This window comes from Mytilus californianus, unplaced genomic scaffold, assembly GCF_021869535.1.
Source record: "Mytilus californianus isolate M0D057914Y unplaced genomic scaffold, xbMytCali1.0.p SCAF_11, whole genome shotgun sequence".
In the NCBI taxonomy this organism is placed as follows: domain Eukaryota; kingdom Metazoa; phylum Mollusca; class Bivalvia; order Mytilida; family Mytilidae; genus Mytilus; species Mytilus californianus.
The window spans coordinates 43867151-43895090 of record NW_026262593.1 but is presented as its reverse complement, the minus strand read 5'-3'; the positions used below and the strand labels follow the sequence as shown (position 1 = coordinate 43895090).

Here is a 27940-nt window from a genome sequence, read left to right as displayed (position 1 = left end):
TAGATCCATATATATGCACGCCTATACCGGACACCAAACAGTTCCATTCCGCTATATCCTTCTTCATCTATATCTTTTTTAACAAGAACTTCTTCTATATTGGACATCTTGCTCATTCTTATCTATACTAGTACTTAATAATCGTAAGTTGTTTTTTTCTTCTTGTTACTTTTTGCTGGTAATTGTAGCCAGAGCCTTTCTTTTTTCAATGATTTGTTTGCCTTGGTTCGTTTAATTTTTCTTTTTTACACCACATACTTAACACTACATTCTCTTAACTTTTTCTTTTTTTCTTTTTTTTTTTCCTTTTTTTCTTTATCAACTTTATACAATCCCTTAATGTTACTATCTATCAAAAACTATTTTTTTAAGTATAGAAATTTAACCGATACGGAAGCACGTCTGACATAACTTAACTTTACCCAACTCAAAAATAATTCCAAAGGGAGGTAATAAAAAGCCGACAACATGTCGTATTCGGAGAAACCAAATAACGCTAACAATCCCGTTGTTTTCTTTGATATTTCTATTGGAAACACAGTTTGTATTATTTGAATATTTTCACTCAATACAGAGTTGCATGCGACATACATGTCATGAGTTAAATACAACATAGTTAGGATTTTAGAAAAAAGGGGGAGGGAGATACTAGTTTTAAAACTGATGAGTGATGTCAGATTTTAGAGTGTGGCTGCTCTAAAACAACAGAAATGTACACGGGTAGGGGAAGGGCACTTTCTATATGATGGTTTACACAGACGTGTCATGTGTCATTTCTTTGTTTAATTGATCCCTTTTGTAAGTTTTGATTATTTTTTTGTTTTTAGCTGTTAACTGATTATTTGATATAAAATTAAAAATAAGAAGATGTGGTTTGATTGTTGGGTCGTGCTAGAATGAGATAAGAATTTGTAATTCTATGAGTGAAACAAATAGGAATGAAAAATAGATAATACATGTAATACAAAAGTAAAAATTGACAAAATGAACATGATGAAACATAATGAAAAATAAAATGACGAAACAAAATGAAAAATGAAATGACATAAGTAAACGAAATGAAACATCTGACAATTGGTAGATTTTCTTCAAAAAAGATCTCAACGTAAATGAAATGTGACTTACTTTCTCAAACATTTTCAAAGAAGGTAGTTGCTTGTGGACAAACTGTATTTTAGGTCACACATTTCTAATTCATCTGAACCTTAAAACAAACAGACATAGACAAATTAAAGAACAAAACTCTTTTATCTAAATATTATAACTACCCGGTACACTTTTTCTTCCACTTGCATTAACAAGCACAATCATAAGAATAAATTGCAGATGCATGTTGGTACATGCACAGTGGATTAGGAACTGCTGATCCTTCATAAATATATAATTCAACCTCTGGTTTTAATGGGGTTCATGTTGCTCAAATCAAAATTTTCTGTTGTTTTTGTTGTTGGCTGTTGTTAATATGTATTCTATTTTAACGACATTTCACCCGGAGCAAAGTTTTATATTATATACATTTGTAAATCCTTTTATTTTCATTATTTTTTACAACATTCAGATATATTTTAGCTCAAATTAACCAATCCTTCCAACCAACCTCCCTCCTTTTACCCCGATTCAGTTGAAATGATCATCCCTTTCTATCTTCTCATTACATCTACACAAACCCCACTGCCTGAAGGTTTTCAGCCCAGATATTATGACACCCCATCAGTTGAACATCCCTGAATGGCATGAATGGTTCGGTACCAAAAAATAAAGATAAACAACAATCTACAAAAAAACAACAGAAAAATAAAGATTTTGCCAAGTTCCGAGTTGGGATTTTTCCAGAAAGTCCCTGCGTGATAAGCTTAAGAAGTAACTTTTTTCTCAAGTTTCAAGGGCCAAAAAAGGGATGCATACTATACATGAATGTGTTTTATACACACCAAAAGACGGTAAGACATTTGCACTTCTACAAGAAATTAAATCTGAATGTCTAGGGGATAACTCTACCTTCAAATTAATTAAAATGTACCAGTAAATAAAAAACACTTGTATAAGTATTAACCCTGACTGTGTGAAAGGTAAATGGACATGATAAAGCATTTGAAATATAATAGGTATTTTTCTTTACAGTTAAAATGTTTGTTCTGCATTTTCTCCATTCAAAATCAATATACATTGTATTGTTAGATGAAAATTATGATGGATATATGTACATGTAAAGATCAATTCAAGGGTTTATATATCAATATTTATTTTTTCCAAAAAATTTAATTTATATCTTTTTGATATTTATTTTACTTTTTTTGTTTTAGGAACAAGGAAGATTGAAGATTGAACTATTTGCAGATGTCGTACCAAAATCTGCAGAAAATTTCAGGTGTGTTTTTATAACTTTCATCACATGTACAATCGATCGGATGTCATATTTCAATATTTTTTTCCCTGCAAATGCTCTTCAGCTTCACTCACATCCTGTAAAATATTTTAAATAGAGGCCATAAATTGTGTGTGAACATCCAGTGGAATAAATATCGACTTACAATTTTGGAATTGATAATTTCATGATGTAAAACCTTTCTTTCTTGTAGAACCTGACATTAAGTTCCAACACATCTAGTTTAAAACTTTTGTACAAGGTATCTGAACACCTTTTATATAAATGATATACAAACTCTTTCAAGTATCTTAATAGTCATGATGGTGTTGCTTTATGTCTTTGATTTTATAAACAGTAGGTTTGATAAGGTTCATATCTGGGGCCAAAATAAAAAAATAGGTTTGTCTGCCCATGCCACAACCAACAGGAAAAGATGCTGCCAACTCAAAAAATTTTTGGATCCTTTTTAAAAAAATGTTCTTGGTCTGAACTCTGGTTTCCGAAAATAGCGATCTGGGTTCGATTTCTTATTTAATATGTGTCTGTGTCCAATAGGTACTACTAGCAATTTCTGCTATACAATAATTGAAAAATGCTGAATAGTTCCGAATGATCAATGTTAATGGCAGACAATAATACCCTCTCTTTGTGTGTAAGGATAAAATATACACAGAGGAAAAATAAAAACTTTAGTAAACAACAGATTGTATACATTTGGAAAGAAGTATTGGAAGATGTCACTGACACCGGTAAAGGCAGTCTTTCACTGCTTCGTTCTGACAGATTTTGGTGCAAGTTAGCAACAAAGTGTCGAGCTGTTGTTTATTTAAACTCTTTGAACCAAACTTTGAAGTGGAGTGTCCTGATCCAGTTCTAGCTATTTGATACATGTATATTTTTATGCCACCACCGTAGTGGAGGGGGCATTAAGTTTTACCCTTGTCCGTCTGTACGTACGTACGAACATACGTACATACGTATGTACTAACATACGTACGTACGTACGAACATACGTACGTACGTACGTCCAAAAATTGGTTTCCGTTCTCTGACAATAGTTTGCCTCAACCAAAAGTTATGAAACTTATACACATTGCTTATTACCACAAAACACAGATCAAGTTAAAATTTGGTAGCGTAACTTTTACCGTTCTAGAGTTATGCCCCTTTACAAATGGAAAATTGCTGAATTTATCGTTTCCGTTCTCTAACTTTAGTTTGCCTCAACCAAATGTTATGAAACTTATACACAATGCTTATTACCACAAAACACAGATCAAGTTTGAATTTCGATTGCGTTACATACCATTCTAGAGTTACATGTATGCCCCTTTACAAATGGAAAAATTGCTAAATTTTTCGATTCCGTTCTCTTTTTTTAGTTTGCCTCAACCAAATGTTATGAAACTTATACACAATTATTACCACAAAACACAGATCAAGTCTGAATTTTGGTGGTGTCACTTAAACCATTCTAGAGTTATGCCCTTTAGAAATGGAAAAATTGCAAAATTTTATTTTCTTCTAAATATCTAGTATTTTTTAAAATTGGAGTTATCTTCCTTTGTCCATGATTATAGTTGAATCAACAACAATCAATGCTTTATACAATGCAATGTTTAATTTTGACTTCCACTGATAAAACACAGATTAAGTTGAATTAGGGTAGTGTCACTTTAACCATTATTGAGTTATGCCCCTTTATAAATCGAAAGATTGCAAAATTTTTAGTTTCCATTCTGTAACTTAAGTTTGCCCCAACCAAACATTATGAAAGCTATACACAATATTCATTACCACAAAACTAAGATCAAGTACAAATTTTTTGTTTCCGTTTTCTAACTTTAGTTTGCCTCAACCAAATGTTATAAAACTTATACACAACCGTTCTAGAGTTATGCGTGTTTAAAAATAGAAAAATTGCTGAATTTTTAGCTTTTGTTCTCTACTTAAGTTAGCCTCAACCAAATGTTATGAGACTTACACACAATGCTTATTACCACAAAACTCAGATCAAGTTCAAATTTGGGTAGCGTCACTTTTACCGTTCTTCAGTTATGTCCCTTTATAACTATATGATATGCAAGTGGGGGCATCATCTGTGTCCACATGTGGACACTGTCCACATTTATTTTTTTAACATTTTAATACAAAATGAAATTATTTAAGTGTTCAATATCTTTCCAGAACTTATTACATTAAGAGAATTAAGAAAAAAAAAAGCATTTTAGTTTAATATTTTTCAGTTCTCAGTCAGTGCTAGTCATAAATCAATCTTTAAAAAAAGTTGATTGCATTCTGGTCTATCATTTACGGCCTAATAGTAATACTATTAAATAATGGTATGTTTTACTTACGTTATACTTTAACAATAAAGTTTAAATGTTAAGTTGTTTTAGTTATTGAATTAAAGTTCTTTGTGTATAAAGAATATCAACATGTTACTGTTACACAAAAGCTGCACAATTATACGGTCAGAAAGGAGAAGGTTTTGTATGCAATACAGTAGTTATCAAAATGTACAAAGCTGCTTATCAATAACAGTGTACAATTCACAGTAAAGGTGAACACAAAGCTTGATGAATAGCTTTAAAACAAAAAAGGAGTACCCTGCGTGTAGTTGCCAATTTTTCATGCATTATGTTTTCTATATGTCTGACAAATACATTTAAAAAAAAAACAAAAAAAACGCCTACCTACCTACCCAACAGCAAACATCTGGGTAGGGTAATGGGGAAACAAAGATTTTTTTTATTTGCTTCCTGGACCATTATTTCAAGAAAAAATTGTTTCAATTTGGTCCATTGACACTGAGAAAATGAAATAGAATGATTTTCTAGGGGCGGATTCAGTTGGGGGCATGGCAGGCGTGCGCCCCCCATAAAATTTGCAAAGCATGGGTTGTCCTCAGCTTAATTAAGTATCTGAAGAGAATGTTTTGATAACTTTACCTCCAAAAAATTTTTGTCTCGCTCTGCTCTGCAAAAACTTAAGTTTGCCCCCCCACTAACCTAAAATCCTGGATACGCCCCTGTTTTTCATATAGCTTCTTCAATATTACATTGACATTTACATCCTAAATGGGCAAAAAAAAAAAAAAAAAAATTGTGAATATTGACAAAATCATAGACAACTTTCAACATTTAGGCCCAGAAAACATTAAGTGAAGGGTTTGAAAAACTAAGTATTTAAGTCAGATATATAGTATTTGCTATAACAAACATATTAATGTTAGAAGAGTTTTTTTGTTAAAGGATGCATTATGTTTTCTGTCATAAAAACCAATTGAAATTAGTCAGGTTTCATTGAAAAACCAAATGAAATTGGTCTGGTTTCATTCGATTTTATAATACCAACTTAGCTTATTTTGACGTTATAAAAAGAATGCTGATGTGCAAATTTTCAAAAAATAAAAAATCTAAACTTATTTTATTTCCTATGTATTTATTGTGGTAAAGGTAGCAAGGGTGTATTAGAATTTGGAAATGGCTATTAAATCCAGGTTTTAGATTATAAAAAAGGGGCGGGCTAAAATAGGGTATTATAAAACCAACACCATAGTGCATGTAGTTAAGGACGATGTTTCTCATGATTTATCATGGTTATTTCTCCTTGTTTCAACATTACACTTAGTTATTTACTTTCCAGACAGTTTTGCACTGGAGAATACAAGAAAGATGGCATTCCTATGGGATTTAAAGGATGTACATTTCACAGGTAAGTCTTTTTATTGTGTAGTTGATTTTCTTGAACCCAGGGAATATTGTAATATCATAAACATGAAATAGGAGATATACAATGTAGGGTATACATCAATGAGCAATCAGCCCAACAACAAAAATAACCAAAAGATATCTAGAGTGCAACATGCCTTCAACTACAAACAGGTGTCTGTACAATATGTGAAGCTCCAAATCATCCTAAATCTATAAAAGTTAAAAATGAATTCAACAGAAACTAATAAAAGATCTGCCATTAACGCCCTTTCACCAAACAATATAAAAACATTAAGATATGAGGTGGCTTACAGGTAATTATCCTGTGTTTTATTTGATGGATAGGTGTATTTTTGTCATTTATGAACCCTCATCTGTTGCCTATATTTAATATAATAAATCTAATTGTCCTAACATTTTAATATTGGTTTCGTTACTGAAGTATATATTTTTCGGAAATATAATCTTTTGTTAGAAAAGCTTGAAATTGATATTGATTTACCTAATTTTAATCTTTTTCATGTTTCTCCCCCTTTTTTTCTTTAGAGTGATAAAAGATTTCATGGTGCAAGGAGGAGATTTTGTTAATGTAAGTATTGATGTACTTCAAACTTAATATGCAAATTAAATGTACTTCGAGCTATTCCTACACATATACTGTAAATTCAGAAATTATTGCAATGTTTTTATTAATTATACCCCACGCAACGAGTTGCGGATGGTATAATGTTTTTGATCCGTCCCTTTGTCCGTCCGTCCGTCCGTCCGTCTGTCTGTCTGTCTGTCCGTCCGTCTGTCAGTCCGTCAGTTCGTCAGTCCTGTTTGTTGTCATTGCAACTCCTCTCAAACCACACAACAAAATTTCACGAAACCTTTTTATACGACCGCAAAAATTGAAAATTTTTTGGTCGTATATTGGTATGACGTTGGCGTCGTCGTCGTCGTCGTCGTCTGGCGTCGTCCGGCGTCGTCCGAAGACACATTGGTTTTCGCACTCTAACTTTAGTTTAAGTGAATGGATCTCCATGAAATTTTACCATAAGGTTCAATACCACGAAAGGAAGGTGGGGATTGAATTTGGGGGTTATGGTACCAACAGTTAAGGAATTAGGGGCCAAAAAGGGGCCAAAAATAAGCATTTTTGTAACTTCCAGACAATAACTTGTGTGTAAGTGTATGGATCTCTCTGACATTGTACCACAAGGTTCCATATCACAAAGGGAAGGCTGTAATTGATTTTGGGGGTAATTGCCTCAAAATTTTAGGAATTAGGGGCCAAAAAAGGTGCAAAAAACAAGCATTTTTCTAGTTTCATGACAATAACTTATGTGTAAGTGTTTGGATATTTCTGAAATTGTACTACAAGGTTCCATAGCACAAAGGGAAAGCTGGAATTGAGTTTGGGGGTAATTGCCCGAAACGTTTAGGAATTGGGGGCCAAAAAGGGGCCAAAAATAAGCATTTTTCTAGTTTCCAAACAATAACTTGTGTTCAAGTGTATGGATCTCTCTAAAATTGTACTGCAAGGTACCATACCACAAAGGGAAGGCTGGGATTGAGTTTGGGGGTGATGAATCATAAGGGGGTTCAAAAAATTTGGGGGGGGGATTTTTTTTTTTCTTTTTTTCCTTTTTTTTTTTCTTTTAAAATTTTCCATTTTAAGTTGGTTATTTCTGATTAATATTTAAAAGCAAATAATAATGATATGGTAGGAGATACACACCAAACAGGATGTGTAAATTATTATATAATAAGTATTGTGCAATAGCAAGAAATTTTCAATTGCACAGTATTGCACAATTGCAAGAAATCTTCAATTGCACAGTATTGCGCAATAGCAAGAAATCTTCAATTGCACAGTATTGCGCAATAGCAAGAAATATCCAATAGCACAATATTGCGCAATAGCAAGAAATTGTCAATTGTACAGTATTGCACAATAGCAAGAAATATTCAATTGCACAGTATTGTGCAAAAGAAGATACTTCGTATAAATTGCTTATTTCTTGATCAATTTCAATGGGGTTTTATTCTTGAATTCTTGGGGTTCTTTAATATGCTGAATCTAACCGTGTATTAAGATTTTGGATTTTGGGCCCCGTTTTTAAATTGGTCCACATTGAGGTCCAAAGGGTCCAAAATTTAACTTTGTTTGATTTCATCAAAAATTGATTTATTTGGGTTATTTGATATGCCAAATCTAACCGTGTATTTAGATTCTTAATTTTTGGTTCCGTTTTCAAATTGGTCTACATTAAGGTCAAAAGGGTCCAAAATTAAACTTAGTTTGATTTTAACAAAAATTGAATTTTTAGGGTAATTTGATATGCTGAATCTAAACATGTATTTAGATTTTTGATTATGGGCCCAGTTTTCAAGTTGGTCCAAGTTGGGGTCCAAAATTAAACTTTGTTTGATTTCAACAAAAATTGAATATATGGGGTTCTTTGATATGCTGAATCTAACCATGTATTTTGATTTTTGATTTTTGGGCCCCGTTATCAACTTTGTCCACATTGAGGTCAAAAGGGTCCAAAATTAAACTTTGTTTGATTTCATCAAAAATTGAATTCTTGGGGTTCTTTGATATGCTGAATCTAACCATGTATTTAGATTTTTTATTTGTGGACCTGCTATCAAATTGGTTCATATTGAGGTCAAAAGGGTCCAAAATTAAACTTTGTTTGATTTCATCAAAAAATGAATTATTGGGGTTCTTTGATATGCCAAATCTAACCATGTATTTAGATTTTTAATTTTGGGTCCCGTTTTTAAATTGGTCTACATTAAGGTCCAAAGGGTCCAAAATTAAACTTAGTTTGATTTTAACAAAAATTGAATTCTTGGGGTTCTTTGATATGCTGAATCTAAACATGTGTTTAGATTTTTGATTATGGGCCCAGTTTTCAAGTTTGTCCAAGTTGGGGTCCAAAATTAAACTTTGTTTGATTTCAACAAAAAATGAATATATGGGGTTCTTTGATATGCTGAATCTAAACATGTATTTAAATTTTAGATTTTTGGCCCAGTTTTCAAGTTGGTCCAAATTGGGGTCCAAAATTAAACTTTGTTTGATTTCAACAAAAATTGAATATATGGGGTTCTTTGATATGCTGAATCTTACCATGTATTTAGATTTTTTATTTGTGGGCCCGCTATCAAATTGGTTCATATTGAGGTCAAAAGGGTCCAAAATTAAACTTTGTTTGATTTCATCAAAAATTTAATTATTGGGGTTCTTTGATATGCCAAATCTAACCGTGTTTTTAGATTTTTAATTTTGGGTCCCGTTTTTTAAATTGGTCTACATTAAGGTCCAAAGGGTCCAAAATTAAACTTAGTTTGATTTTAACAAAAATTGAATTTTTGGGGTTCTTTGATATGCTGAATCTAAACATGTGTTTAGATTTTTGATTATGGGACCAGTTTTCAAGTTGGTCCAAGTTGGGGTCCAAAATTAAACTTTGTTTGATTTCAACAAAAATTGAATATATGGGGTTCTTTGATATGCTGAATCTAACCATGTATTTTGATTTTGGACATTGGACCATAATAGGTAAATTAAAAAAATTGAAGTTCTTAGACCACATTCTTTCTGTGTCAGAAACCTATGCTGTGTCAAATATTTAATCACAATCCAAATTCAGAGCTGTATCAAGCTTGAATGTTGTGTCCATACTTGCCCCAACTGTTCAGGGTTCAACCTCTGCGGTCGTATCAAGCTGCGCCCAGCGAAGCATTTTATTAGATAATAAGGACATACTATGTTGTTGTGCATATCGACAGGAAATTATGATTTAATTTTTTTTCTAGGAGTTACGCCCCTTTGAACTTATTTACTTTAATGTACTACTGCAACAGTTTGTCATTTCAACTCCTCTGAAACCACACAACAAAAGTTCATGAAACTTTGTAGATAATAAGGACATACTACGTAGATGTGCATATCGACAGGAAATTACGATTCAATTTTTTTTCCAGGAGTTACGCCCCTTTGAACTTATTTGCCTAATATACTACTGCAACCTTTTGTCATCGCAACTCCTCTCAAACCACACAACAGAATTTCATGAAACGTTTTCAGATAATAAGGACATACTACGTAGATGTGAATATCGACAGGAAATTACGATTCAATTTTTTTTCTAGGAGTTACGCCCCTTTGAACTAGTTTGCTTCAATATACCTCTGCAACAGTTTGTCATCGCAACTCCTCTGAAACCACACAACAGAATTTCATGAAACTTTGTAGATAATAAGGACATACTAGGTAGATGTGCATATCGACAGGAAATTATGATTCAATTTTTTTTCTAGGAATTACGCCCCTTTGAACTTATTTGCTTCAATATACCTTTGCAACAGTTTGTCATCGCAACTCCTCTGAAACCACACAACAGAATTTCATGAAACTTTGTAGATAATAAGGACATACTATGTAGATGTGCATATCGACTGGAAATTATGATTCAATTTTTTTTTCTTACAGTTATTTTATTTCTCCAGTGACAATGTTGGGACGTGGGGTATGTGAGCTCGCTCACTAAGGTTCTTTAATTCAAATAATGTGACTGTGTGTAGAGTATCTCTATGATAAGAACTTGCATTCCAATATCTGATACATATATCAGCATGATCAGTTTGTAGATTTCCTTGAAATCGCAATAATTAATCTTGCTTCTTTGTCAATTCTTCAAAAATCTTTGAAAGAGAAAATAGTAAGAACACAATAAAGATAACAAAGACAGAACAAGCATGATACTCATAGCATCAATGAATCACTAGTAACATTTTTTATTAAGAATCAATACTAGCAGAGACTTATTTTGTTACAGGGTGATGGAACAGGTATTTGTAGTATTTATGGTGGATCTGCCTTTGCCGATGAAAACTTTAAAATGAAGCATGTTGGACCTGGTATTTTATCGATGGTAAGAATGGTGCAAACTTCAGCTAATTTTTATACGACCGCAAAAAATTTTTTGTGGTCGTATATTGGTATGACGTTGGCGTCGTCGTCGTCCGAAGACACATTAGTTTTTGCACTCTAACTTTAGTTCAAGTCAATGGATCTCAATGAAATTTTACCATAAGGTTCAATACCACAAAAGGAAGGTGGGGATTGATTTTGGGGGTTATGGTACGAACAGTTAAGGAATTAGGGGCCAAAAATAAGTATTTTTGTAACTTCTAGACATAACTTGTGTGTAAGTGTATGGATCTCTCTGACATTGTACCACAAGGTTCCATATCACAAAGGGAATGCTGGGATTGATTTTGGGGGTAATTGCCTCCAAATTTTAGGAATTAGGGGCCAAAAAGGGGCAAAAAAACAAGCATTTTTCTAGTTTCATGACAGTAACTTGTGTGTAAGTGTATGGAGCTTTATGAAATTGTACTACAAGGTTCCATATCACAAAGGGAAAGCTGGAATTGAGTTTGGGGGTAATTGCATGGCTTCCAAAACGGTCATATATTCAGGACTTGACCGAAATTTATATAAAAAGTCCGGCTGCTCTCAGCCTCAAACGGTCAAATATCATAGGTTTGCCACTTTTTGTTATTCAAGGCATTTTCATAAAACGGTCATTTCACTTTTTTTACCAACTATCGATCGGTAAAAATGTCAGTTTGGGCATTATAGTTTATAATTGTGGCAATCTATTTCACAAAGATATTTCGGTCATATTTGAGTTTAATTAAACAGATGCAGCATATTTCATACTTTGAAGTGTCTCAGTTAGTCTAATCCTCTGGGTACACAAATGCACGGCTTGGTACATCAATAAAAAGTAGGAAAAAAAATTTGTTCTTTTATTTAAAAAACAACAAGCTGTCAAACAATTATCCCTTCAATAAGTAATATTGAAGCCATAAATCATTCACTGATTACAGGTCATTATCTTTGATGAGAGACCTTAGCTTGTCTTAATCAATAGAATTGATGATGCATAACAATGAACATAAAGGTGATCAGGTAAACGAGGTCAAACATGTAAGCGTGTATGGAACAACATCCTATTTAATTACGCTTTGTAGATATTATTGTAAATGACCATTCAGTTTTAAAAAAGTTTCCTTAGATTTTAAAATAAATCTTCAAATAAGAATATTTATAAATGAATTCGAATATGTATGATATTCATTATTATATTTAAAAACACTGTACATCGTGTTAAATACTGGGGTACGCTAAAGGGTATTCAAAGTTATTTTCTTACATTTCAGCGGGTTGCATCTAATTAATTTAGTCTAAAAGATTGAAATTATAAGAAATACGTTAATAAATATGATTTGATGAAAAATTTGAAAAGGTTTTAAACGAATAATCGTCAGAACCACGTTGTTTGAACTAGTACACGTGTGCGCATGTGTCTATTGTCCGCTGGTGGGAAATTTAATTCTTCAATAATGCTAAAATTATCATTGATTCCTTTATCTAACGTTCATTTCGAGTATTTTCTTGAAGAAATAACTTGAAAAGGCTACTTAACTCAATTGTAAACTTACACGGATATTGCGTATCCGTCTCTGATCCGTGATTTACCATTGTCAAGTCAACATCCGGCATTAGGAAAATGTGATTTTAAAAACAAACGTAAAGCTTTTGACAGTGTTATTTTGCACAAATAAAGAGTCTAAAGAGGAATTAGTACGCTGATGTTGCACACTTCAAATGCTGCACTTTCAATTTAACACTTTACGTCAGAACATCGAATTTATATCAAAGTAAAGTTTAACATCGTTTTAATGTCAATCATTGGTTATATCATATATGATGGCCAACTGATTATCATAGTTGCCTAATTTACTTAGTCTAAAGGGATTTTAAATCGGGATAAGATATGAAATGTCCGGCTGGCCCAAAAAAATTTTGGAAGCCCTGGGTAATTGCCCAAAAAGTTTAGGAATAAGAGGCCAAAAAGGGGCCAAAAATAAGCATTTTTCTAGTTTCCAGACAATAACTTGTGTTCAAGTGTATGGATCTCTCTGAAATTGTACTGCAAGGTACCATACCACAAAGGGAAGGCTGGGATTGAGTTTGGGGGTGATGAATCATATGGGGGTTCAAAAAATTTGGGGGGGGGGGATTTTTTTTCCCCTTTTTTTTTTTAAATTTACCATTTTAAATTGGTTATTTCTGATTTATATATAAAAGCAAATAATAATGATATGGTTTGAATAGGTAAATTAAAATTTTTTAAGTTCTTAGACCACTTTCATTCTGTGTCAGAAACCTATGCTGTGTCAAATATTTAATTACAATCCAAATTCAGAGCTGTATCAAGCTTGAATGTTGTGTCCATACTTGCCCCAACTGTTCGGGGTTGGACCTCTGCGGTCGTACCAAGCTGCGCCCCAGCGGAGCATTTTATTTTAAAAGGGGTCAGTTTTTACTCAATGGCTTGCCAGGCACTAATGTAGGAAAGGTCTTAATAATAATTTGAAAGTATTCAATATTTATATTATATTGGTAAAGAGACAGATTTTGGGCAAAATTTATTAAAATCAATAAATCTATTTTTTTCAAAATGCAGAATTAAATGTTGAATATTTGTGCTTCAATATAACATTCATATTTTATTTTAAAATACTTCCTTGTCGTGTATAGTACACCCATGTATGACATGTATGAGTACACAATAAATTCAATAAAATGGTCCAGTTTGCTAAAATAGTGACAATTTCACTTATATGCTAAGAAATAATATAGAGTACAAATTTCACTCATTATTAGATATTAAAGGTAGTGCATTTTGTTACACTAGTACTGCTTGCAAAAAAAAATCAATTTGGTTTGTATCCATGTATTTTTGTTTCAGGAGTTTACAAGGCTCCACCACTCAAGGAATGTTTCCATTATCATGATTATGTACAATTTTATATATTTGGTTATATTTGAACAATTTTGGGAACTATAAGGGAAATATGCAAAAGGCACCAATATATGGCCTAAGCAAGTCAATGAAACTTTAATGCATTTGGATAATCTAATGGCATTACAATGATCTTTTTGAAACCAATATTTACATGCAAGTTTAAATTTCTTGAGAATATGCCTATGTCATGACATTAATAATTGCTCTTTTTGATGCTGTTAATAAAAATAAGATGTGGTTTGATTGCCAATGAGACAACTCTCCACCAGAGACCAAATGACATAAAAGTAGGTCAACATATGCCTTCAACAATGAGAAAATCCCACACAGCATAGCAAGTTATAAAAGGCCAAGAAATGACAATTGGAAAACAATTCAAAACCAGAAAACTAAGGCCTGGGTAATGCACAAAACGCTAAACTAAAAAGCAAATATGATATACAGCAACAAAGAACAACTACTAAATTACAGGCTCCTGACTTGGGACAGGTACATACAGAATGTGGTAGGTTAAACTTGTTTGTGGGCACCCAACACTCCACTAAGCCAGGACAGTGGTGCAACAGCACAACCCAAGAACAAACTATAAAAATCCAGCAAAAAAAGCTTAACTCATCACATCACTACAAAGCACAAAAACACTTAAGACACAAGGTACAATTCTGAGTGAACTCACAGTTACTGAAGCTTATTCTATGCCAATAATAAAAAAAAATCCTGTATCTAAGACTAAAAAATCAATCAGCACACCATTTTAAGAATATTTGAAATCAAGGTATTGTACATTGAACTATTTTGGTATTTCTAAAACTTTAAGTAATTTTATTAATGAATTATTATTATTACAACAAGTTTATTCAGTTTATGGATTTATTTCAGGCCAATAGTGGAAAAGACAGTAATGGTTGTCAGTTTTTCATCACATCAACAAAATGTGACTTTTTAGATGGTAAACATGTTGTCTTTGGTAAGGAATTTAGATATTTCAGTAGGTTTTTAGCTCACCTGGCCCAAAGGGCCAAGTGAGCTTTTCTCATCACTTGGCGTCCGTCGTCGTCGTTAACTTTTACAAAAATCTTCTCCTCTGAAACTACAGGGCCAAATTAAACCAAACTTGGCCACAATCATCATTGGGGTATCTAGTTTAAAAAATGTGTCCGGTGACCCTGCCAACCAACCAAGATGGCTGCCATGGCTAAAAATAGTACATAGGGGTAAAATGTAGATTTTGGCTTATATCTCTGAAACCAAAGCATTTAGAGCAAATCTGACATGGTGTAAAATTGTTTATCAGGTCAAGATCTATCTGCCCTGAAATTTTCAGATGAATCTGACAACCCGTTGTTGGGTTGCTGCCCCTGAATTGGTAATTTTAAGGAAATTTTGCAGTTTTTGGTTATTATCTTGAATATTATTATAGATAGAGATAAACTGTAAACAGCAATAATGTTCAGCAAAGTAAGATCTACAAAAAGGTCAACTTGACCAAAATGGTCAGTTGACCCTTTAAGGAGTTATTGCCCTTTATAGTCAATTTTTAACCATTTTTCGTAAATTTTTGTAATCTTTTACAAAAATCTTCTCTGAAACTACTAAGACAAATTTAACCAAACTTGTCCCCAATCATCATTAGGGTATCTAGTTTAAAAAATGTGTCCGATGACCCCGCCCCTGCCAACCAAGATGGCCAACATGGCTAAAACATAGTACATAGGGTAAAATGCAGTTTTTGGCTCATATCTCTGAAACCAAAGCATTTAGAGCAAATCTGACATGGGGTAAAATTGTTTATCAGGTCAAGATCTATCTGCCCTGAAATTTTCAGACCAATCAGGCAACACGTTGTTGGGTTGCTGCCCCTGAATTGGTAATTTTAAGAAAATTTTGCAGCTTTTGGTTATTATCTTGAATATTATTATAGATAGAGGTAAACTGTAAACACCAATAATGTACAGCAAAGTAAGATCTACAAATAAGTCAACATGACCAAAATTGTCAATTGACCCCTTAAGGAGTTATTGCCCTTTATAGTCAATTTTTTACAATTTTCATAAATTTTGTAAATTTTTGTAAATTTTTACAAAATATTTTCCACTGTAACTACTGGGCCAAGTTCATTATAGATAGAGATAATTGTAAGCAGCAAGAATGTTTATTAAGTAAGATCTACAAACACATCTCCATCACCGAAACACAATTTTGTCATGAATCCATCTGTGTCCTTTGTTTAATATGCACATAGACCAAGGTGAGCGACACAGGCTCTTTAGAGCCTCTAGTTATTATGCCCCAGCCTCAGCGGAGGGGCATTAGGTTTTACCCTCGTCTGTACATACGTGTTTATGACATGGTCATTCTTGGGTAGTTTGTAAGTAATAAGTTCCTTACTGGCTATTTTTTACTAGTTTATAATCTGTCCGTACGTCCCAAAGTTGGTTTCCGTTCTCTAACTTTAGTTTGCCTCAACCAAATGTTATGAAACTTATACATAATGCTTATTACCACAAAACACAGATCAAGTTAGAATTTGGGCGAGGTCACTTTTACCGTTCCTGAGTCATGCCCCTTTATAAAGTTATATGCAAGCGGGCATCATGTGTGTCCCATGGACACATTCTCCATTTAATTCTTTATACAGTTCTGACTTTATATTTTGACTAAGTATCTTCAGACTTCTACCAGAATTTTTTTTGAAATCTATTTAGTAGTAAGTTTTTTCTCATGAAATGTCACTTATAAACAAGTATGAGGAATCATTGCTAAGACAGGTAGAAGGAGATTGTGCTTAAACAGGTAGGAGGATTTATGCTAAGGCAGGTAGGAGGAGTCTGTGCCTAGACGAATAAGAGGAGTCAGTACTTAGACAGATAGGAGGAGACTGTGCTTAGACAGGTAGGAGGAGTTTGTGCTAAGACCTGTAGGAAGATTCTGTGCATAAGACAGGTAGGGAGAGTTTATGCCAAGACAGGTATGAAGAGTCTGTGCTTAGAAAATATGGGAAGTCTGTGCTACAACAGGTAGGGAAAGTCTGCTTAAACAGGTATGAAGAGTCTGTGCTGAGACAGGTAGGGGGAGTCTGTCTGTAGACGGGTATAAGAAATAAGCTCTGTTTTTCTGGAGACTGTATTGCATATGTTTGACATTGAATTATGATTGAATTTTCTTTAATTATCCGAAACCTCAAATAAGAATAAGCCATCATCTAAAATATTTTATAAAAAATGCCTCCAGACTCATAAGTTTTGTTATATCTGAGAACCCCTGCACAATGCGATATGTGTGAAAATTTGTTTAAGTGTCCAGTATTATCTGATTTAACCCCGTAAACAATAAAATTTTAATGAAATTTCCCAAGATAGATAATAAAAAAAAAATAATTAACATATTTTATATTTAATTTTATTGTTCAATTGGCGAGAGAATAGAATTATACCTGGGATGTAATTTGAATTTTGATCATAAAAGATGAAAATTTATTAAACATTTTTCATGGGATAGTCCTGACACTAAATTGATTATTCTTTCTTGACTTTTTCAGGAAAAGTGGTAGATGGACTGTTAATTCTGAGGAAAATAGAAAATGTTCCGACAGGACCAAATAATAAACCTAAAATAGCAGTTGTAATAACTCAATGTGGAGAAATGTGACGATCAGAAACAGGAAATGAGCAAGACCATCAGTTTTATAGATAACATTGTCTGATTTAAATCAGTACATGGGTCTGTTTCAACGTTGTTGGTCAGATACTGCAGGGACCAACCAGAAGATCAAATAACAGACTTATCACCAGTAGTACTGATGCTTTATATTGGTATTGCAATCAAGTATGGAAGTTGAAGAATCAGAAAATTGTTTTACTAGTTGATGCATATATCTGTTTATACAAATAAAAGAAATATCTGTCTTGATAGAAGTTATATTAATAATAATTTATATACCAAGTATTGGCTCTGACAGTATCAGCGAGGGGGAGGTCACGCTTTTGGGATGTGGGATATAGGGGTTAAAAAAGTAGGGATGTGGGATATAGCTATAATGGGGTTAAAAAAAGTGGAAAGTGGGAAAAAATTACAAAAAATGTGGGATTTAGAAATGAGCACCCCTGGCCTGTGTCACCCTCATTAGTAAGAAAGCTCAAAACTGAGCAGAAAGATTAATGCAATTGTCTATATCTAAAGGCTGTGACTAAATCAAATGGTTCATACAGAGTAAAACTCGTCTCATATGAAATTTTTAATCACTCATTACACAAATATGATAAATAAGATGAATTTTCAGCAGAAAATTGCAAAATGGCTGAAATACAAAAAACAACACTTATGCAATAGAACCAAACTTGGTCTAAGGTCAGTAATTACGGATAAATAGTACTATACAGTGGCGTAGCTACTATTGATACAAAAACACAATTGTGTGCACAAACTAAGGGAGCTACCATTTGATGTTTATGGAGGGGGGGGGGGGGGGGGGGGGGCTAGGATGAAAATTGAAAAAAAGGCAGAATAGGAGTTTTGAGTAATGTGTCGCTCACCCTGTATTTACTGATGCTTTGGAAATCATGTAAAATAAGGTTAAAATCATAGTATATAGGATTAGATATTAGATATTATAATGATATCTAAGATAATAACAAAAAACTGCAAAATTTTTGTAAAATTACTAACACTGGGGCAGCAACCCAACAACGGGCTGTCGGATTTGTCTGAAAATTTCAGGGCAGATAAATCTAAATCTGATGAACATTTTTGCCACCTGTCAGATTTGCTCTAAATGCTTTAATTTCAGAGATATAAACCAAAAACTGCATTTTACCCCTATGTTCTATTTCTAACCAAGTTGGCCATGATGGTTGGAAGGCGGGGTCATCGGACAATTTTTTTAAACTAGATACCCTTATAATGATTATGGCCAAGTATGGTTAAATTTGTCTCAGTAGTTTCAGAGAAGAAGATTTTTGTAAAAGATTACAAAAATGTACGAAAAATTGTTAAAAATTGACTATTAAGGGCAATAACTCCTAAAGGGGTCAACTGACAATTTTGGTCATGTTGACTTATTTGTAGATCTTACTTTGCTGAACATTATTGCTGTGTACAGTTTATCTCTATCTATAATAATATTCAAGATAATAACCAAAAACTGCAAGATTTCCTTAAAATTACCAATTCAGGGGCAGCAACCCAACAACATGTTGTCAGATTTGTCTGAAAATTTCAGGGCAGATAGATCTTGAACTGATAATCAGTTTTACCCTTTGTCAGATTTACTCTAAATGCTTTGGTTTCAGAGATATAAGCCATAATATACATTTTACCCCTATGTTCTATTTTTAGCCATGGCGGCCATCTTGGTTGGTTGGCGGGGTCATCGGACACATTTTTAAACTAGATACCCTAATGATGATTGTGGCCAAGTTGGGTTAAATTTGGCCCAGTGGTTTCAGAGGAGAAGATTTTTGTAAAAAGCTAAGGACGACCCAAGACGCCAAGTGATGAGAAAAGCTCACTTGGCCCTTCGGGCCAGGTGAGCTAAAAAAGCAGGATGAGCAACTTTGGAAAAAAAAAAGGCAGGATGACAATTTATGTAAAAAGAGTCAGGATAAACTAATAAATAAAAAGGCAGGATGGAATAGAGTGAAAAATAAAAAGGCAGGACAGAGATTACAACAAAAAAAAAAGCAAGACAAAATTTGCAGACACATTATTCTGACTCCAGGCCGTCCAGTCTTTGTTTTTATACGACCGCAAAAATTTTTGCGGTCGTATATTGGTATGACGTTGGCGTCGTCGTCGTCGTCGTCCGAAGACACATTGGTTTTCGCACTCTTACTTTAGTTTAAGTGAATGGATCTCTATGAAATTTTACAATAAGGTTCAATAAGACAAAAGGAAGGTTGGGATTGATTTTGGGGGTTATGGTACCAACAGTTAAGGAATTAGGGGCCAAAAATAAGCATTTTTGTAACTTCGAGACATAACTTGTATGGATCTCTCTGACATTGTACCACAAGGTTCCATATCACAAAGGGAATGCTGGGATTGATTTTGGGGGTAATTGCCTCAAAATATTAGGAATTAGGGGCCAAAAAAGGGGCAAAAAACAAGCATTTTTCTAGTTTCATGACAATAACTTGTGTGTTAGTGTATGGATCTTTCTGAAATTGTACTACAAGGTTCCATATCACAAAGGGAAAGCTGGAATTGAGTTTGGGGGTAATTGCCCGAAACGTTTAGGAATAAGGGGCCAAAATGGGGCCAAAAATAAGCATTTTTCTAGTTTCCAGACAATAACTTGTGTTCAAGTGTATGGATCTCTCTGAAATTGTACTGCAAGGTACCATACCACAAAGGGAAGGCTGGGATTGAGTTTGGGGGTGATGAATCATAAGGGGGTTCAAAAAATTTGGGTGGAGGGGGATTTTTTTTTTTTCCTTTTTTTTTCTTTTAAAATTTTCCATTTTAAGTTGGTTATTTCTGATTTATTTAAAAGCAAAAACTTATGATATGGTAGGAGATACACACCAAACAGGATGTGTAAATTATTATATAATAAGTATTGTGCAATAGCAAGAAATTTTCAATTGCACAGTATTGCACAATAGCAAGAAATCTTCAATTGCACAGTATTGCGCAATAGCAAGAAATCTTCAATTGCACAGTATTGCGCAATAGCAAGAAATATCCAATAGCACAATATTGCGCAATAGCAAGAAATTGTCAATTGTGCAGTATTGCGCAATAGCAAGAAATATTCAATTGCACACTGTATTGTGCAAAAGAAGATACTTCGTATAAATTGCTTATTTCTTGACCATTTTCAATGGGGTTTTATTCTTGAATTTTTGGGGTTCTTTAATATGCTGAATCTAACCGTGTATTAAGTTTTTGGATTTTGGGCCCCGTTTTTAAATTGGTCCACATTGAGGTCCAAAGGGTCCAAAATTAAACTTTGTTTGATGTAATCAAAAATTGAATTATTGGGGTTCTTTGATATGCCGAATCTAACCGTGTATTTAGATTCTTAATTTTTGGTTCCGTTTTCATATTGGTCTACATTAAGGTCCAAAGGGTCCAAAATTAAACTAAGTTTGATTTTAACAAAAATTGAATTCTTTGATATGCTGAATCTAAACATGTATTTAGATTTTTTATTATGGGCCCAGTTTTCAAGTTGGTCCAAATCGGGGTCCAAAATTAAACTTTGTTTGATTTCAACAAAAATTGAATATATGGGGTTCTTTGATATGCTGAATCTAACCATGTATTTAGATTTTTGATTTTTGGGCCCCGTTATCAACTTTGTCCACATTGAGGTCAAAAGGGTCCAAAATTAAACTTTGTTTGATTTCATCAAAAATTGAATTTTTGGGGTTCTTTGATATGCTGAATCTAACCATGTATTTAGATTTTGGATATTGGACCATAATAGGTGAATGTCCAATTTAAAATTTTTAAGTTCTTAGACCACATTCATTCTGTGTCAGAAACCTATGCTGTGTCAAATATTTAATCACAATCCAATTTCAGAGCTGTATCAAGCTTGAATGTTGTGTCCATACTTGCCCCAACTGTTCAGGGTTCGACCTCTGCATTCGTATCAAGCTGCGCCCTGCGGAGCATTTTATTATCTTAATGCCGTGGCCTAGCAGTTATGCAGCAAATATAAATTTTCAGGTCTTTGGTTTGACCCGGCCACAGATTGAACCCTCGACCTCCAGCCCTGAAAGCGAGCATTCTACCACAAGACCACCCAGGTGGTTTGAGGGTGAATTGATACAGTTAATAGTATAAAGATTATTCACGGTGACAACCATTTGATATACCTGGGTTAATTATCTGGCCTTGTGGATAACAATCACTTTAATTCATTAATTTTTCCAATATGATACCTGAAGCAAATACGAAGTTTTAAAACAAAATCAGGAAGAGGCAGACAAAGTTTAGTACAAAACTAAAAAATAATTGAAGCTTATTTATAAAAATGAAAAAAATGGGGTGACTTCCAATGATGAATTTTGATGACAGAACACAATGACCCCATAGAGAGAAAATATATGATTTTTCAACAAGTCATAAAATGATGTGTGTATGTAATTTGACAAAGAAAACTGTTTTTACTAAAAATTACACAGTTTCAGAAATAGTTCATTGCCAATGACTATCTGTTCTACATTTACCTACAATTATGGACAAAGGAAAATAATTCCAATCCAAATATTGCCTAAATTGACCCACTCCTTAATACAATGCAAAATGAAAGCAATTTGTACCCTGCAGTGCTCACAAGTACTTTGATTTGGTTACTAAGTGACTGACAACTAAACATCTGGTGTACATATGACTATAGGGAGAATAACAGTCTCACTAAAAGTAAGTATATGACCTACATCCAGGATGTTTTACACTTCCTGCAAGGAGTTTACTACGGAATTTGAAAGAAAAAGAAGACTTTGGTTTTGCTCATTGTTGAAGGCGGTATGGTGATCTATAGTTTCCAACTTTAACGTAATTTGGTTTCTGGTTGAAAGTTGTCTCATTAGCAATTATACCACATCTTCTCATTTTTATAATGCTTCATGGACTGAGCTTCATTTTTTGTCTATGTTGAGTTTCCAGACACTTTAGTGACCTACATTCATAAAACTTGATGTAACGAACAAATAGGAGCATAACTGCTATTCATTTTACTTATGTGCCAATATTCATTATTTTTCATTGACTCTGGTCAACATCTTTCCAGTAATTTTTAATGTGTAATCATTTTTTGGGGTATTTATATGCATACAACTGTTAGTATCAACCAAAATCGAATGAAATTTAATCATAAAGACCTATATAGTCGTATTTAGTTAATCTTTTGGGTTTTTAGCTGAATTGTCTCAGAACCCTAGATCTCTTTCCGAATAACCTACTGACGTCATGTGACAATCACTAGTTAATTATGACTTCAAATTTTTTAAATTGTGAAGCAAACTTTAACATTTTCATACAAGTGTAACTACTTCTACTTCAGTCTTCGATTTTAATTAATAGCAATTTTGATGATTTTATTAGGTTTGAGACAATTTTTGAGGAACAAGGAAAACTTTGTAATTATTGATTACCCATGTTTTGGTAAGGTTCATGTCTTAGACATGGGCAATCATTTCAGATCTTATTCTTATATTAGCTTGTCTAATTGGCATTCAATTCAAATCAACTGTTATTAATATAAGTCAATGACTATGTAAATGTTTGAAATAACATACAATGCTATCTGGTAATTTCATTCTTGTAAGTCAGTTCGTTAAATGTTATATTAACAAAATGAACAAACTTACAGCCTTACAGGACAAATGAAATTACCACACTCCACAGTTTTTCTTGTTAATTTAAAAATATCAAAGACATAAATAGATAACAAAGTAATAAAATAACATTTTTATTTCATTTAACAATTGAAAGTACAACAATAAATTAGTGAAACAAAAAATAAATATTTTGATATTTCATCTGTACAGTAGCACCTTGAAATGGAATGTACAACTATCCTTTTTAAAGTTAGTTCTTATTTTTATTTTTGGATTAAACTTCAATATTTTAAACAGTAATTAACATTGGTTCATTAATGAAAAACAAAGTCCATAAACACTTTCTAATCAGTTTTACATAAAATATGTGGCAGAACGTGATAAAAGGTGTGGTTTTACTACAAATTATAACACATTACCAGGAACAATATTTTTTTTCCAGACAAATTTAACCATTATTGAATTATTTCTATTAAAATTTCCAGGTAATAAGCCCTATCAGACATAATTATTTTTAATCTTTAATTTGATGCAACTTTATAAATAGTTGATTGACATTAGAAAATAAAGTGTGGGATTAAGTCTTTACATAATTGCTGATGAATTATATTTTAATAATAATATTACTATGTTTTCATCATCACCATGAACAAAAATTTTTTTTTTCTTACAATGTTTAATTATTTACGGAATCAGAAAAGAAAGAAACATTTAAAAAATTTTAAATTAAAAAAATATTATGATTACTGACTGTATATTAACCATAGATGTATGATAACCAACAATCATGCATTTTTTATAAGTGATGTTTCAGAATTAAACGCATGGGAAATTTGAGGCACTTTTTTAAGACCCTGACCAACTTTAAACAAAAATGTTCACTTACTTATCATTCTTACAAACATATGAGGAAAATGCAACCCCAAATATTTATTTAATTTGAGTTCTTCCCATACCTCCACCTGATAAATTTTGGAACAGCCCTAAAACTAAAATGGCTAGTGTTTAATGCTTATCTGTTACAACATGTACAAATTCTTCAAAGTCATTTTTGTTGAAGAATAGGTGTGAACAATAAATTTAATGCCTTCTTTTTTAAAAAATTTTGCACAATAATTAAAGGGACTTGTTGGAAAATGAATGAAAAGAAATGTATCACCAAGCAGAAAAGGATAGATGTGATCAATCCTTATAATTTTGTTATAAAACAAAAAGTCCTTGGAAGATACTTTTAAAAGCTGGCAAACTTTATGTGACCTTGTAGCTATATCAGAATGTGTCAGCTAATTTGAATATATTATTTCTGCCAAAACCAAATAAATAAATTTGGCATTTTTGCCGAGACAAGACAGGTCAGTTGATTTATTATTTCAGTTCTAGACTTAGTTTTTGTACCCATTATTGGTATTGTTGAAATTCTAAGTTAGAATGATGTTACCGTTAAGGATGATGGAGAAGATGGACAAAGTGTCAAGGATTCTTTTCTTTTCAGCTTTAATATGTAAGGCTGATATCTATAAAAGGATAAAAAAATATCAGTTATGTACAAGTAATCAGTAAAAATAAATCCAGTGACCCCAACCCACAATAATTTCATCTATTTTTGTTTACATGAATAAAATTTATCAATTTTAAACAAGATTCTGTGGACTTTTTTTTATGGAATCACACTTTGAGGTGGATTAATGTATCTTTTTACAAACATTCTAATCATTGATAGGCCTTCACAAATCTTTATTCATCTGTTTCTTTGAAAATATAAATGTTACTTATATATATTTTTTAGATATTCAGATGTAGTTCAATGAATTCAAAATGCATACAGAATTTCATTTAAATCAGAAATATTGCCTAATTACATATACTTTTCCTGAAAAAAATACTAATGCCTGTAAGTAATAGTTTCTAACTCAAAATTAAAATTAAAAGCTACATACTAATAAACTGCTTCGCTGAGCGCAGCTAGATACGCCAGCAGAGGTCCAACCCTGAACAGTTGGGGCAAAAATGGACACAATATTCAAGCTTGATTCAGGTCTGAATTTGGTTTGTTATTAAATATTTGACATATTATAGGTTTCTGAATAAATGTATTCAAAGAACTAGAAATTGGTTATATGAATTGAATTTATGTTCAATTAAAGATTTCTTGCTGTTGTGCAATACTTAGTAAATCTGTTGTCAAACTATAAAAAAATAAAGTTCAATTAATTCTCAATCTCATATTAGAAATTAATGAAAATATAAAGGGAGCTTACATCAATAGATATAAACAATTCACTAAAGTTTCATGAGAATTGGTGACAGCATTTTTGAGTTATTGTCCGAAAACTGGAAAATCCCCCCTTTTTTTAATGAATAAAACCCCATAACTCAGAAATGTAAATTGTAAAATTTATAAAATTCTAAAGGGAGCTTACATCACTACATACAAACAATTCACCAAAGTTTCATAAGAATTGCTGAAAGCATTTTTGAGTTTTTGTCTGAAAACTGGAAAATCCCCCCTTTTTTAATGAATAAAACCCTGTAACTCCGAAACGTAAAATCTAAAATTTATAAAAATCGAAAGGGAGCTCATGTCAATAGATATAAACAATTCACCACAATTTCTTGCAAGTTGGTGAAAGAATTCTTGACTTATTGTCCGAAAACTGGAAAATCCCCCTTTTTTTTAATGAATAAAACCCCATAACTCGGAAACGTAAAATCTAAATTTTATAAAAAACGAAAGGGAGCTCACATCAATAGATATAAACAATTCACCAAAGTTTTATGCAAATTTGTTAAAGCATTTTTGAGTTAATGTCCGACATGTTGACTACGGACGGACAGACGGACGGACAGACGGACGGACAACGGTATACCATAATACGACCCGTTAACGGGCGTATAAAAACAGGCACCATAAAAGAGAAAGTACCTAAAACTTGTATGATAAAATATTAAAAGTACAGACAAGGATACTTAAAAGATAGGGCATAAAAAAAGTTGCTGAAGCTTTAAGTTTAAACTTTTAAAGCTCTCTATTTTAAGTCATATATAATATGTAAGATAAAGTCATAAATAATGATAAATAAAAATCTAATCACATGAGAATGGGACTAACAAATACTTAACTACCTAAGTATTCATGTTGCAATTTTTTTTAGAATATACCACAATTGAAATCAGACATGAATAGTTTTTTCACAGGCTTTATATTCAGGATTATATATCTTTATTTTACACTGATTTATTTCTATTTTAGATTGGTGGGATAACACAAAACTGCATATTCAACTGGTATAAATGCTTATGTCGCTATATAACATGATAGCATTAACTATGCAACATAAAAACCAAATTTATATAACAGGTTAAGGATGTAGTCAGGTGAAATTTTAAAAAATCAAGAATTTAAATTTGATGCTATTAATCAAAAGAGCATTAGTTAAGGAACAAAATAAGCTAAAAATATTGATAGATTATGGAACTCTTTTTTGAGATATTTGATTTAAAAAAAAATGGTGAGAAAAAGCTGACTCCAACTTTTACCTATATATAGCATTGACATTATTTGGGTCTCAAATCTTAAGAAAAGAAATCTAGAATCTGCTTAAATTTTGGCAATCACCTTTTATGAGCTATTGGAAGTATTCCTTGAAAAGAAAAGTGCGTGGGGCTAAATATTTTCACTATCTTAGGAAAAACCAAAGGAGTTTTCACTATCGTAGGAAAAACCAAAGGAGTCCGAACAGCTGACAAAAATTCCTAAACCAGAACTGACCACATCCTTAAACATGTTGTTCAGAATAGTATCTAATTTATTTTAACCAATTCTGACCAATTTCTTAATAATATTCATGTTGTATGAATATAACTACTTCACAAAGTACAAAAGATAGATAAATAATTATTATTTTTAACCCTGTATATTCCATAAATTATCTACCATTTTTTACAAGTGAAACAATCAACAATAAAACTTTCTGTATTTAGGTAGATCAGGTGTCTCCCGCCTTCTTGAAATGTAAAATACAATCACTCTAGATCTTAATTAAATCTACAAATTTTGAGAGAGGAATGTAATTCTTTTGTGTTACTTTTTATTGTTCATCTAAATTAAGAAAATCATGTGTCTTATCTTACTATTACAACTGTTTATGAAAGATACACAACATTTTTTGTATGATTCAATTCTTTGTAACTTTGCAATCTAAGAGATAACTAAGATAATCTTACTTTTATAAAGGAAATTATAGGGAATTCATCTCTTGTTTTGTCCCAAGAAAACGATTTCTGTTACCCCAATTTTTATTTTTTTTTTCTAAAACCACATTTTAAGAATTATTCTCATATTTCATTGTTTAGTTTCCTTTCTATCACACAAAATTGGGTTTCCCATGTACATTATGTATAATCTTTACAAAACCTGAAAATTTTTGACAACCTGTAGCTTGAAAAAAAACATCTGTGACACATACTTTTTAATGTATTTTTAAAAAAGCATGATATAAACTTTTTAAATTCTACCAACCTTAATTAAGACCCCTAATCTACCTTATATACAACAATAGGCATCCTTATTGGTATAAATATACTATAAAATTCTTATCACAGTAATATATGGCAAAGCTGTATACAACGATTACATAAGGAAATTAAGACAAAACTATCATAATATGATTAAACAGTATTCAGTAT

At 32.3% G+C, this 27940-nt stretch overlaps 1 protein-coding gene across 1 annotated transcript; it reads left to right on the top strand.

Moving 5' to 3' along the window:
• The first annotated feature begins 439 nt into the window (after positions 1-439).
• On the top strand, positions 440-17878 carry LOC127720162 (peptidyl-prolyl cis-trans isomerase H-like). The gene is made up of 7 exons (XM_052226635.1): positions 440-540; positions 2304-2368; positions 6017-6085; positions 6631-6673; positions 10920-11015; positions 14844-14931; positions 17503-17878. The coding sequence occupies exons 1-7, from the start codon at positions 469-471 to the stop codon at positions 17610-17612; spliced, it is 543 nt and encodes a 180-aa protein (XP_052082595.1). The 5' UTR covers positions 440-468; the 3' UTR covers positions 17613-17878.
• The last annotated feature ends 10062 nt before the right edge of the window (positions 17879-27940 follow it).